The sequence below is a fragment of the Myxocyprinus asiaticus genome, chromosome 38, assembly GCF_019703515.2.
Source record: "Myxocyprinus asiaticus isolate MX2 ecotype Aquarium Trade chromosome 38, UBuf_Myxa_2, whole genome shotgun sequence".
In the NCBI taxonomy this organism is placed as follows: Eukaryota; Metazoa; Chordata; class Actinopteri; order Cypriniformes; family Catostomidae; genus Myxocyprinus; species Myxocyprinus asiaticus.
The window spans coordinates 18,441,428-18,455,280 of NC_059381.1; the positions used below are offsets into that span (position 1 = coordinate 18,441,428).

General features: G+C 37.2%; 2 protein-coding genes across 3 annotated transcripts in view; one reads left to right on the forward strand and one right to left on the reverse strand.

Annotated features, from left to right (window-relative positions):
• The window catches only part of LOC127428902 (retinoblastoma-associated protein-like), a 52,444-nt gene that overhangs the window by 14,191 nt on the left and 24,400 nt on the right, over positions 1–13,853 (reverse strand). For both annotated transcript variants that reach the window (XM_051677571.1, XM_051677572.1), the window contains one exon: positions 3,171–3,286. In XM_051677571.1, the coding sequence (XP_051533531.1) occupies positions 3,171–3,286 (116 nt within the window). The remainder of the gene's footprint in view (positions 1–3,170; positions 3,287–13,853) is intronic.
• On the forward strand, positions 6,788–9,269 carry LOC127428903 (lysophosphatidic acid receptor 6-like). The gene has a single exon (XM_051677573.1). The coding sequence runs from the start codon at positions 7,495–7,497 to the stop codon at positions 8,524–8,526; it is 1,032 nt and encodes a 343-aa protein (XP_051533533.1). The 5' UTR covers positions 6,788–7,494; the 3' UTR covers positions 8,527–9,269.

The window sequence follows — 13,853 nt, forward strand, 5'->3', positions numbered from 1 at the left end:
GCTTCAAGGGCTGAGGAAGCGCTCATTCATTAGAGTAGCAGTGTACGTGTGATTCCCTGTGTGCTGCAAAAAAGATCGGCCCTGATTCTAGGCGCAATCGGCCGATCACAGATTTAAGACGAATATCGGCTGATTTAGATCGGTGGCTGATCAATCAGTGCACGCCTATGCTGGTCTGTATTAGATCCTCTCCTACTATTCAAGTTTTTAAACACTCTACATGCATTATCCCTTGCCTACGAGGCTGTTTAAATGCATAATTGTAACGTAACAGCAATGTAATTCCTCCTCTGTTTTGTGAAACATCTGATGTGCTTAGTGTGGCAATTTTATGCTTCGACTGATCTGCTTGTACAGCCTTTCAGTCAGTATTTGCTGTGCCTAAATGTGATTTATACATAAATATGACTTGACTTTTAATGAATTGCACAATAATTTGTATGAAAATTAGCACAAGAAAAGGGCTCCCAAATGCTAATTGCTGACCTTGTTTTAAACGTGGGTGCACACTATACGATTTTGGCCACGATTCTGCTGACTGAGACAAATTTCGGGAATCCTAAAGGATTTCTGTCGTCGCAGGGCAAAATCGGCAATATTACAATGTTCAGTGTGACATGTTCACAGATGGCCAATTAATAGTTTTGTGATGCTCTTCAGCCTCCGACGAAGTTCTGGCAATGTCAGAAATTTAGCATCGCAGCCGTATAGTGTGACTGCTATTACGACAGCCAGATGAGATATTCCGCTCCTCTCTCGCACCCCAATTCACTTGAAAAGAAACCTGCTCTGCGTCTGCAACACCATAGCAACATTTGTGCCCAGTTATCACTCTACTCAAGCTCTTTGAATATTTTTTCTTCTTTTCATTTTATATAAAAAGTTTTAATAAATAAATAAGCAGAAAATACTTGGTGAAAAGTGTAACACATCAGCAATATGAAAGCATTATTCTCTGAATTAAATAAATACAGAGCTTAGGCTACAAAATTAAAATAAATAAATGATTGCATTTTCTATACAACGTTATTGTAATTACTATTTTAATTTAAACAAATTTATTTTAAACGTCTGTAAACTTCTTTAGTTAAGATTCACACCACTCCAATTTTATTATAAAATAAATAAATAGGGGCCTGGGTAGCTCAGTGGTAAAGATGCTGGCTACCACCCCTGGAGTTCGCTAGTTTGAATCCCACGGCTAAGCAACCAAATTGGCCCAGTTGCTAAGGAGGGTAGAGTCACACGGGGTAACCTCCTCATGATCGCTATAATGTGGTTTGCTCTTGGTGGTGAGAAAGACGTACTATAACACACCTTTTTTGTTTTCTCCAATGTGAACGGAGAAGTTTGTAATTTTTCGGGCCACGAGTCTTTTTATTTCCACAATGAATATTTGCTTGTGGTAGCTCATTATTACTGTAGGCTGCCTCCCACACTCATGTTCATTCTCAGCATCTGTAATTTTCTGTATTTTTGATCAAGCTGTCTTATTATAGGCCTATTTGACAAAATCCATCTTTCTTGTAAATGTTAGCCTATGCTCGTGATGGAGTGGTATTGGAGCAACGGAAATGCTAATGTCCTGACTTTCAGAGAGAGAAAAAAAAAAAGCTCCTATGTGGTGGGCAAATTTCACCGTTTCGCTTCTATTCCGCAATACTCCCATAATATGAGTCATGTTCACTGATCAGGACGATTGGGAACACAGTCGGCTACGATGTATATCGTGCAGTCTGACATAATGTCACACAGTGTGCCATGGTGATATCAATACGTACAGTCTGACAAGCAACAATCGTAAAGGACTATTATAAATACAGTGTGCACCCGCCTTAAGAGACAAATTGCCTCCTACAGGCTAACCACAGTTCGCAATCATTTCTGTCTATAGGCAAATAAACTTTACTGGAGGCAGAAAAAAACAACCCCCAACCACTGAAAGTTAAATGTCAAAAAGAAACTAAATTTACTCTGTGGCTGTAACACTCCAACCACAGACCTTAGAGTCTTAAAAAGCTTACAGTCTCATTAGATTTTGAACACATAAGAACTGACAACTAAACTATTCACAAAAATAGATACTTCATTCAGAATCTGGGCCATGGGGTCCAGAAAGTTTTCTTTGATCAAATCCCCACAAGGATGAGGTGTAAATTTATGAGACCCTTTGCTGAAACCCAGGTCTAATAACCTACTTGTTTGTGTTAGCAGCCTCAAAAGTTTCCAAAACAGTTTTTGGTTCCCTGTTCTGACAATAAATCAAAAAGGAAGTATGTCACTTCATTCTCACGGAAAGGTCCTCAGAAACTAGCACTTATCCCACAGTGACACACTTATCTACGTTAGTTGTATAATACGAACTTGCACCACAACATGCAAACTTGTCCATACCATACTGATACTCTAATATATATCTGAACATAGCAACTAATGAAATTGATCACCCAAAAATGAAAAATTTTCCTTCACAAGACTTGGAATATGACAAGTCTCATGGACTACTTTTACAACACCTATGGGAGCTTTTTAAGCTTTAAAGTGAGGCACTATCAATTCCTTTTGTATTGAAATTGAGACATTCTTTAAAATATATCCTTGTGTTTCACAGAAGAAAGAGTCTATGGGTTTGGAACAACATGAGGGTGAGTAAATGATGACAGAATTGTCATTTTTGGTTAAAGTATTCCTTTAAGACTACACTATTTGGGGTACACACCAAATGTGTTTGGCCAAAAATCAGTATATTTGCATCCAAAATACTGCCATTCTTAACCAGCCCAAATTATAGTCATAATATAACTTAATAAAATGTAAAATGTAATACATTTTAGGCAGAAAGTATTTAAAAGCTCAATCCACTTGGAAAAAGATTTTAGCTTTTAAACCTTTTGCTAATCAGTGTTTAATTTTGAAGTGTTTTATGTTTCTTAACTAATGTTTAAGGGTGATAAAACTTTTGCTAATTGTGCAGATTCTGACAAGTTCATCTGAGGCTTTTCACAACAACAGAACAAAATCATGCACTGATTTTGGCCATTTTCCCATGCAAAGGTTATGCAACAGGTTCCTATACTATCATCTCCCACTATGCAATATTTCCTCTCTAACCCAAATTCATTTTGGACGTTGCTGTTGCATGCCCAGCACAATTTCGAGGAGCCACTCACAGGTCAGCCGCTGTATGGTTGTGATGCAGGGGTTGGTTCAGTGTTGCCGGGGGCTCTGCTTGTTCACCAGTTCCTTCTTCGCGAGACTGTTTGAGAAGGTCAAACAGTGGAGAGTCCTGGGGGGGGGAGGGGGCGACAAGGTACTCTGTGTTAGTTACATCACTAGCCTGAAACCAAGAACACTCTTGACAAAAATGGAACTAATTAGAATATTTTTTTCCCCCCAGGAACAATCTGAAAAGTGTGGGGCGTAACATTATGATGATAAACATATCCATGTCCACTGTCATGCATGTTCAAAATGAAAAATGTAGTTTCCTGAAGGAACTTAATTTAGTTTAAAAATAAACCTGACTGACAGTCTTCGCCCAGTAGTCCTTGTTGAAAAGCAGTGGCCGCTGACCACCGTAGGTTATACCATCTGCTTTTGTACATTACACTTTCGAAGAAACTGGTTGGCAGAGGCTTCTGTTTGGCTTAAAGCCATCTGCTATGCAGCCAGCTTCAATTTATTTGCACAGCGGCCGAAACTATGAAAATAAAATTTATAATTTCCAATTGTTTAATGACCAATCATTCTATGTTGAAATAGACATCACGTTCTGAAGAAGACTCTTGTGTGGGTCAAAACTTTAACCACATGGTCATTTATTAAAAGATCTTATGGAGCAAGTAAGTGTGCAAGCTCTCTTTTTGAATTTGAAGACCAATTAAACAATCAATTCAATACATCCTTATTTACAGTAGGGTTGCAACGGTATGAGATTTTCACAGAACGATAACCATCTCAGAAAATATCACTGTTTCATGGTATCACGGTATACGATATTACACAATAATTATTATCAGTTACAATAACACAAAGGAGTGAAAACAGAAGTTTTTTTTTTTTTTTGGTTGAACAAACGCTTTATTATAATTGAAACTTGAAACCATTTTTTTTTAATGGAAGTATGTGTAAAAAAAAAGTCTCCCTTTTTGAAAATAAATAAAATAAATTGAATAAATAAGAAAGCTAACAGAATAATAATAATAAACCGAATTATAAACATGATAAAAAAAATAGCATGTTAAATTAACTACTAAATGAAAAATAACATCAGCTGTGTGAGCTTTTAAGTAATGTCCTATGATTATTCACAGTTAACATATACAGTAGGTACGTGACAGCACAGCCAGACTGCTCCTGTCTGTACATTTAACTCAGTGGTTCTCAACTGGTTTTGCTTCAGGACCCAGATTTTACATTGGAAATCAAGTGGCGACACACCATAGTAAAAATGTAACCTGTATTTAATGTATCCTGGGTCGCATTTCCTTTTATGTTGCATAGTTTTGTTCATGGTTTTCAAGTACAAGAACATGCTTCAAGTGACATTATTTTTGTTGCAACAAAATCCACAGGAAGTTTTCTCTCCCCCTTTTAAAAATTGAAGAGCATATTTACTTATATGAGCCCATTATTATCCCGTTTGTTTCATAATTTCAAACATAATTCAAACAGAACATACTATACATATTACACAGGAGGAAAGGCTCCTCATTACCATGGTTATGTCAGTGTAGCTAATAATAATAGTAATAATAATAACAAATTATAGTATTTATGAAAAAATAAATACTAGCTGAAACACATTTTGAAACTTTAACTACAACTGCCACTGTTGATATAAAATGCGGTCTAACAGATTCTACCTTTAGATTATTTCATATGAAACTATGCCACGTGCGTGCCAGAGAGCATTGCAGATCATGTTCGCGAGCTGGTTCCGTTACACTCGTGCGAAAGTGCAGATGAGAAGCCTTTAGCTGATTGTGAGATTATCATTAAATCTGACTCAACAGTCCTAAACAGGCTATCACATGGGCGGCCGCCGAAATATCTTCAATGGGAGAACCATGACATTGTTCTTTCCCTGCTGTCCGTGACCCAGTCCGAATAGACCTGCGACCCACCAGTTGAGAAACACTGTTTGAACTCACACACACACTCACTTATGTCAGACCCCCTCGCCTCACTTCTCTCTGACATTCTCTCCGCTGCATGTGTGTGTGTGGCGCAAGTTGACGAGTCTGACAGGCAGTCGAGGACGCGCAGGTGAGATTCTCCGTCCGATGGCATTTTTTTTCTCAATACCATAGATAAGCAAATGTACATGGTATGAAAACAGTCAATTCTCATACTGTGGTATACCGTGAAACCGGTATACCGCTGCAACCCTAATGAACACCAACAATGTCAGGATTGTTCTATCTTACAGTCAAGCATTTGGGAGACATTTTTAACCAGTTACTTAAGTGTATTAAAGATATACATAGGGTTCCCTGGGAATCAAACCCATGACCTAGCGTTGCTAGCAGCATGCTCGGCCAATTGAGCAACACTCAATTTCCCTGCACACGTACGAAGTTGAATCAATAACACGAAAGACAGATATGAGTCAACCATACCAATACAAGAGGAAAAAAAAATTACTGGCCATGGACACATTTAAGAAAGGTGTTCTCTACATCTTTTAATTCAAAAATTCATTTAATTTAAATAAATAAATTTACAAACAGCAAATAAACAATCTGACACTCCCTGCATTTACAAGCTCTTAGTTTGCATAATGTGTTGTATGTGTAATGTCACATTGAGACATTTATGTGAACTTTGGACTGGCAAGCCCTCTTTGTATGTACCTGGGTGTCAATGGCCAATGCGCCTGATTACATAACATTACACCTTAATATCAAAAGAGAAACCTAAAAGACAATTAGGGATGGAACTATAATATCTGTTATACTGAGCTGTAAGCTGATGGCATTTTGCCTATGAGAGTGAAAACTGGAAATCCAAGAACTCTGAAAATAACTCAAGAACTGAATTGGTAGCAAATAGTTGCCACTGTTTAAATGATTTCAACACAGATAACTGACTGAGTAATGCAAGATAATACGCATTATACAGGGATGGGCTGGACCCGATAGAGAAGGAAAAGCCAACACATGTCTAGTATAAATGGGAACTGTTTAAAAAGCCAGGTGGCACCTCATGAAGTTGGTTGAGAGAACGCCTAGTGTGTGCAGAACTGTAATCTAGGCCAAGGGTGGATAATTTGAAGAATCTAAAATAGTTTTAGATTTGTTTAACTTTTTTGGTCACTACATAAATTCCATATTTCCATTTGTTTTTTCATAGTTTTGATGACTTACCTATTATTCTAAAATGTGTCAAATAATAATAATGAAGATGGCTTAGGTGTGTCCAAAACTTTTGACTGGCAATGTACTTCTACACCATTCTTATGGCTTTATTATAAAACTACACTAACAACAGCAATGAGTAAAAGCCACTCCTAACTTTTACCTTTTACTTTTATACAGTAAATGGATGTGATTTATGAAAAGAAGGGGGAAATGGAGACTTTGTCAGAAAGGTAAGTGAATATGCTAAAACATCTGAGGTATCATTTTTAAAATGCATTCAAACCAATCACGTGTGAACTGGTATATGCAACTCACATTGAAAGTGTAAAACCTGTATGAGAGAAGAATAGAGATATTTTCATAGAGAGGAGGGACTTCAACTACAGTACCTCCCTCTCAATCCACTTCCAGTCCACCACATGAAATAACCATTTCAGTGTGTAAACCACAGACTGAACAGCAGGATGGCTTCACAACGCCCCTCAGGATTACAACATAAAAATGAAAGACTATGACTAAGACAGAACTTAAGGAACATCTGGAAGAGGCAAAGAAGACTAACAAGCCAGAAGTCACACTGTGAAGCAGCCAAGGCACTGAGCAAGATGCATCATTTTTAAGTGAAATTAAAAAAGAGCTGGTTTGTGGAAATATCAGATCACTCCTTTTCTTTATGAAGAAAACCAATTAGATAAACTGGCTACGGACTATCATTTCATTAAGCTTCAAGAGTGATGCTGTTATATTAGTGTCACAAATCTGTGAGGACCAAGAGACTGGATATAAAAGAACAAATTCAAATCAACTTCCTGTGCCAGCAACAAGACAGTTATTCACTGAACCACACATGCAAAGCATCTATTGTGGGAGGAAGAGAGAAGGTAAACTGACGTGGTTTGATTAAACAAATGATTACATGTATGCGCTCAATTACACTTTGAAAGCAGGATTACGCAACATTTTAAACTGCTTCTTTTGGCTCACCTGTGAAATTTATCCATGTCATAAGCGTATCATTTTTGATGAATTTATGAATCGTCACGGAACTTCATGTTTTGGTTCTTTGATGTTTAAAAGTATTACAGGACATTGATTGACTTGATTCTGAAGGTCTGATTTTTCTAAACTGAAGATGAACAATTCAAGAAGTAACTGCAAAGAAGATGGATTTAAGTACATGTTATACAGTACCGTTTTCAGTATCGTCTTCATTCTGGGGCTGCTCTTCAACATGGTGGCAATGTACATTTTCGTATGGAGACTGAAAGTACGTAACGAGACCACAACGTACATGCTGAACCTCATAGTGTCGGATACACTCTTTGTCCTCAGCTTGCCCTTCAGGACATTTTATTTCATCAATCGACAGTGGCCTTTTGGCAATGCTCTCTGCAAAATCTCAGTGGCCCTGTTCTACACCAATATGTACGGCAGCATCCTCTTCCTCACGTGCATCAGTGTGGACCGTTTCCTGGCAATTGTTTACCCCTTTGCTTCCATGACAATTAGGACCAAGCGCAATGCCAGAATAGCCTGCTGTGCCATCTGGGTGTTCCTGATCTCAGGAGGATTACCTGCAGGTTTTCTAATGGACACCACGTCTTCTCCGAATGGCACACAATACTGTTTCGAAAACTACTCTAACTTTCAGTGGCAGTCCCAAGTGTCGAAAGTGGTGGTGTTCATGGAGATAATGGGCTTCTTTATTCCATTGCTGATAAATTTCATCTGCTCCATGAAGGTCCTGCGAACCTTACGGCACCCGGAGAGCCTTAACCGCGGTGGGCAGCTCAACAAGGCCAAGATTTTGCGCATGATTGTGGTGCACTTGTTCATTTTCTGTTTTTGCTTCATCCCTTACAATGTAAACTTGGTGTTCTACACCCTTGTCCGAAGTCAGGTTATTACAAACTGCACTGTGGAGTCAGTGGTCCGGACTATTTATCCAATCGCATTCTGCATTGCGGTGACCAACTGTTGCTTTGATCCTGTGATCTATTATTTCACTTCCGAGACAATCCAGAACTCCATTAAACGGAAGTCTTATGCTGTCCATAAAAATACAATAAACAATACAATTGATGTTGATAGTTGCAGAACTGATTATGTGACTAAAATCACATCTTTACAAGTTAAATTCATCAGTGATGAATCTACTGTGTGAATGACACCCAGGCAATAAATGCCAGGAAAAAATTATGTTCATACTATGCCACTTGCAGAAAATGATACGCTTTGAACATTCTTGGTTGTTCAACCAAAACAAGCAATGGGTTTAGAGCGAAGGATGCACTGGATTTATACACCTGACTGATGACTGGTGAACTTTCTTTAAAACAAAATGTATTATTTCATCTTCTTGGCGCCAACTAATTTGTGTTCACAATCCAATCTCAACTCTCATGGAACATTTGTCTTAATGGTTGATTGATCTACCATTTGTATACAAATGTGACATGACATTAAACAGTATTTCAAAACCTGCTAGCAGTATTGCCAAAACTCTAACAGAGAAAGCCTATGTAATAAGAGTCCATTCAGTGTCTATTCATTTTGTTTTACACATAAACCTTCAGTATTAATACCCATTAAATGTCTCATTAAACATCTGGTTTATGTTTAGTAACATTCATATAAAATTGTTAGTCCTTCTATATGACACTGGGGGCAAAAAAAAAAAAAAAAGTTCCCATGAGATGTCTCTCAACAAAATGTTTGGATTGTTTTCCGAGTCAAGCCATGATTAAAATAATAAACAAATTCCATTATATCCGCTCAGTCCTAAGACAAACAGTGAGAGGAAAAGGGAGCAACCTGTCGCACAGGATGACATGACGTTTACTTCTGTCTACCGATGATATCAGTGTTTGTCATTGTAAGAAATTAAGCTGATGACGTATAAGTCTGCAGGGTGTGCCGCATGAATGTAGTTAAGGATTTCCCTGCAGTAGCTTAAGACTTAAGTTTTTAACTGTTAAAGTCATATCTGAAAAAAGGAATCAACTCCTAATTTGTATTACTGTTTATAACGTAACATGAGTAAAGTTTTGTTTCAGGAGAGTAAGTGGGACTGGCTAAAGTCCTGCTCCATCACTCATACCGCATTCCTGACATAATCGCATGCCTGGGGACATTTCCAAACACTCTCTGAAATCAACTTGCTGAAGTAGGGGTTTTCAAAGTTCAAGTGAACCCTTTGACGAAACATACAAGATGATTTAAATATAAAAGTAAATAATAAGCAAGAAAGTAAATGTCAAACACTAAAATATAGCAGAGTAGCGCACTCCATTCATTTCAAGTTTATTACATGGCTCACTGGAATCCTTTAGTGTGATTGGCATTCTGTGCTCAAATATTTTTGTATAGAGACCACAAAACTGTACAACTGACCATTGTACCAGGCAACCAAATTCCTACATAGCTATAAATTATTTATTATTATGTATTATTATTGGTCTCTTCTCACATAATATTTATTTGTATTCCTCAAGGATGAATAATTTTCTTGTAATGAACAGGATCATGTACTGCCAACTGGTCATTATCACAAAATTATATGCCACGAGTCAGGGTCTTGATTGTTTTGCGCAATACAGGACTGTACATTATCTCTTACCGTTTACCATTTTTTAGGCAATTGTATGTTTTTTTTTTTTATTCATGAAATTTGCCAAATCTTTTGGATACGAATGCTCTTTTCTACCCATAGAAATGAATAGGTAACTATGGTTACCGGGATTTGTTCCCCCCAAGCTAAACCATAATTATAGGAGGCAGAATACTTATACAAAGAGGACGGTCTGATCAACAGCACTGCATTCTTAACCCCCAACACAGTACACTTGCAACTTTTACTTGGCTCATATACACAGTCAACTGTGTGGATAATTCTGTAAGGACAAGCATAGAGATCCCAACCAGCACAAGTAAAGCTTTTAATCTGATCTCTCAAGGTAAATTTGTGATTGTGATCCCACAGAATAATCACTAAAGATGTTGAGATTCTGAGAAAGCTCATACATGGAAATCTCTTACCAAATCAGATGCTAGCAAAGTCTTTGGACATGCAGAGACCAACTAAAAGTTCTGCTTATTTAACTTTTAAATGGGCTGGAACACATGTTTTCCTGAAAAAAGCCCAGCTTGACAAATGTACAGCACAGCCTTGCACAACATTTTACTGGACTGACACAGACAAGTGAAAGCAAGTCACAAAAAGTAAAGAATGCAGAGAGATATGACATGGAAAAATATGTGCACTTTGGCAAGATAAAGTCAGGAGTCTGTAAGCCACAATGCAGGGAAGAATGACAGTTGGTTTACAAGCATGTCAAAATGCATTATAAACAGTGGCATTTAAAGGTCGAGACCACTTAGGGTTAGGTTGAAAATGGTTCCATTTTGCATCATTTTTACTACAAATTATTAGCATAACAATCTGACTTAAGTTTAATTGAAAAAATGATTTCCAAGTTTAAATTAGATTTTAGACCTGAAAGTTTTAATATGGGCTCATTTTGAATCCAGCAGTACAAAATATTAAAGGGGTGAATTCACCAAGAATGAATTCCGCCTGGTAAAAGCGCTGCTTATTTGCACAGTGTCTGCGCTGGTTTAACGCTCCATTTACTATAGGAATTATGCAGATCAGGCAACGGCGCAAACGCTGAAAATCTGTGATGAACAATTTGCACAGAGCAATTTCAATCTTATAGGCCGGTTCTGAGCGTTATACTTTAGAGGATGCAGAAAGAAGGAACGTTTGCATGGAAAGGAATGACAGGAGCCATTTATATGTGCACCAATACGCCCAAAATCAGCTTATTTAAAAAATCTGACCAAGCAAGAAAACTGCTTTTAAATGAGATTTGAATGGAGTTATTCTCTGCTACTGACGTCAAACCGTGAAGAGGCATGCGCACAACACTTGCACACATTGGATAAGCCAGTGAGAATGCCGGTAAAGGTGTTTATATGCAATGCAAAAATGGGGTAATAGCAAAAATCTACACGTGTCGATCGTTTTATTCTTAAGCGGTTTATGACCTTACACCGATAAAGGAAAGCCGTTTAATGCATTAACATGACTACATACATTGTCAGCTTATTAAGTATAAGAGGTGTAAGAATGTGCAAGTGAACGCGCTCATTGACTTTATTAAAATACTCGAGATGCAGCGCTATTTCTGCGCTGACCGTGACTTCTTAAACTAGATTATGCTTGGTTAGTGAATAAGAGGCAGGTTTTTTTGCACTAAAATACCAAGTGCAAAAAGTGGAGCAACTGTTTCGTGAATTCAGGTGTTTTTAAACCAAAACTGCAATTTTTTGTTTGTTTGTTTCCAAAATATAAAGTAATCTTATGACCACAAAAAGGAGTGTAACTGTGTACAATTTTAATATAGTGTGATTCACAAAAGAGCCAGGTTGAGTTTCTCTGGCGATGTCCTGAATGCGTTTTTGCATTCGCTAAATGAAGTGTACAACTTTGGGATCCTGAGCTGAACAACTACACACACATCATCCATATCTTAACAGTTTTATGGCACATGTCCACATACACACGCACTCATGCTTATTGATTTAGTGTGACGATATATAAGACGTTAAGATCAGTAAAGACAGATTTAGAAGGAAGTTTCACTCCAGCTTGACAGTGCAGAGAAACACGGAGCACCTTCATCTAGCCAAGAAAGATCAGAGACAAAGATTTGGATAAGTGGACGAGGCCAAGTGAAGCATATTGAGCAAAATAGTAAGTTGGTTCATTCCATGTGCATGATTTATTAATTTTAATTAAATCTACAATTCAAGAATGCTTTCTCATGTGATCACTCTCATTAAAAAAACTAAAATAAAAATTAATTTTCCCTCTGCCTGAAACTACCAATATGTGCACATTTGTAATACACATGGTATGACATTTATAAATTGTATATTGACACATGCTTGTTAAACATAAATGTAGTATACGTACCTCATCAAATTATCTAAACTACTCCATACAATGTTCCGTTTTTTATTTTATTTTATTATAACAGCTAATTAAAATGAGTTAAAATTACAAGTCTTGGCAAAACTCTTCCTATGGGGGTATGACATTATAGTTCTTATACTGCCTTTTTGCATTATATTTTTTAATAAGTTAAACCAAACATTTCTGAGCATTTTCTTTAGTTTAGTGGTTATAAGTTATTTATTATGGGGTAATTGAACATTCGCAAGACAAGTTTAACGTGTATATCACAATGTGTACACATAACAGGCAGATTCACATTAATAATCCTTACAGGGCCCTTTATTGGAAACAGTTATTGTCTTCTAACTAAATTAGTTCTCCTCTGCCACAATTCAACCACTTTACTGTTCCGTTTTCATAAACCCACCCAGGTAAAACAGACACGATTATGACGAGGTGAGAGCAGGTGGTTTGCTTTAATGAAGAGGAAGCTGTAACTGAAATGGAAAATGCACTTCTGTGGTTCCAGTTGCATGTATAAAGTGTTTCTAGGAGACAGGAGTCACTAAATGGCACCTGCACTTAAAATGAACCAATTAAAATGGCAAACACACTCACAGCTTGCTGTACCACAGTGCCTAAAACATTAAGCTGCACAAACAGGGTTGGAAATTATAAGGAATTCATCAATTCTGGTCCAATTCTACTTAACGATTCTGGGGTTAGATTTACGAAATTGTTCTTAAGAAAAAAATTAAGTTCATGATAAATTATAAGAAGTTTGTAAGAACGTTCCGAAGTGCAATTCTTGAAACATTCTTAAAGGAATAGTTCACCCAAAAATGAAAATTCTCTAATTATTCACTTTCCCTGATGCCATTCCAGATGTGTATGACTGTCTTTCGTCAGCAGAACAAAAATGAAGATTTTTAGAAGATAGAGCTCTGTCAGGTCCTTATAATGGAAGTACACGGGTGCCAGCACTTTCACAGTCCAAAAGTCATATTTAGGCAGCATAAAAGTAATCCATGCGACTCCAGTCGATCAATGAATGTCTTCTGAAGCAAATCAATACATTTGTGTAAAAAATAAATTGATAATTAAAACATTATTAACTTTTTAGAAGCGCTTCCTGCCAGCAGCTGACGCGAAGCGTGACGTAAGTGCGTCGGCGAGTTCACGGGAGAATTCGGAAGCAGCGTTTATTACAGCATCAGAGCCATGGATGGAAATGCCTATTTAAAGTTAAAATGACATTCATTAATCGACTGGAGTTGCATGGATTACTTTTATGCTGCCTAAATGTGACTTTTGGACCGTCAAAGTGCTGGCACCCATGTATTTCCATTATAAAGACCTCACAGAGCTCTGTCGTCTTCTAAAAATCTTTATTTTTGTTATGCTGAATGAAGACAGTCATCAGGTTAAGTGAATAATGAGAGAATTTTCATTTCTAGGTGAACTATTCCTTTAAGTTCTCAAATATTTAAGGAAATTTACATTTTGTTCTTAAAAATAAAAAGACAGGC

Bases quoted from the DNA above. Each gene is read 5' to 3' on its own strand.
- LOC127428903 (XM_051677573.1), top strand. From the start codon at position 7,495: ATGAACAATTCAAGAAGTAACTGCAAAGAAGATGGATTTAAGTACATG.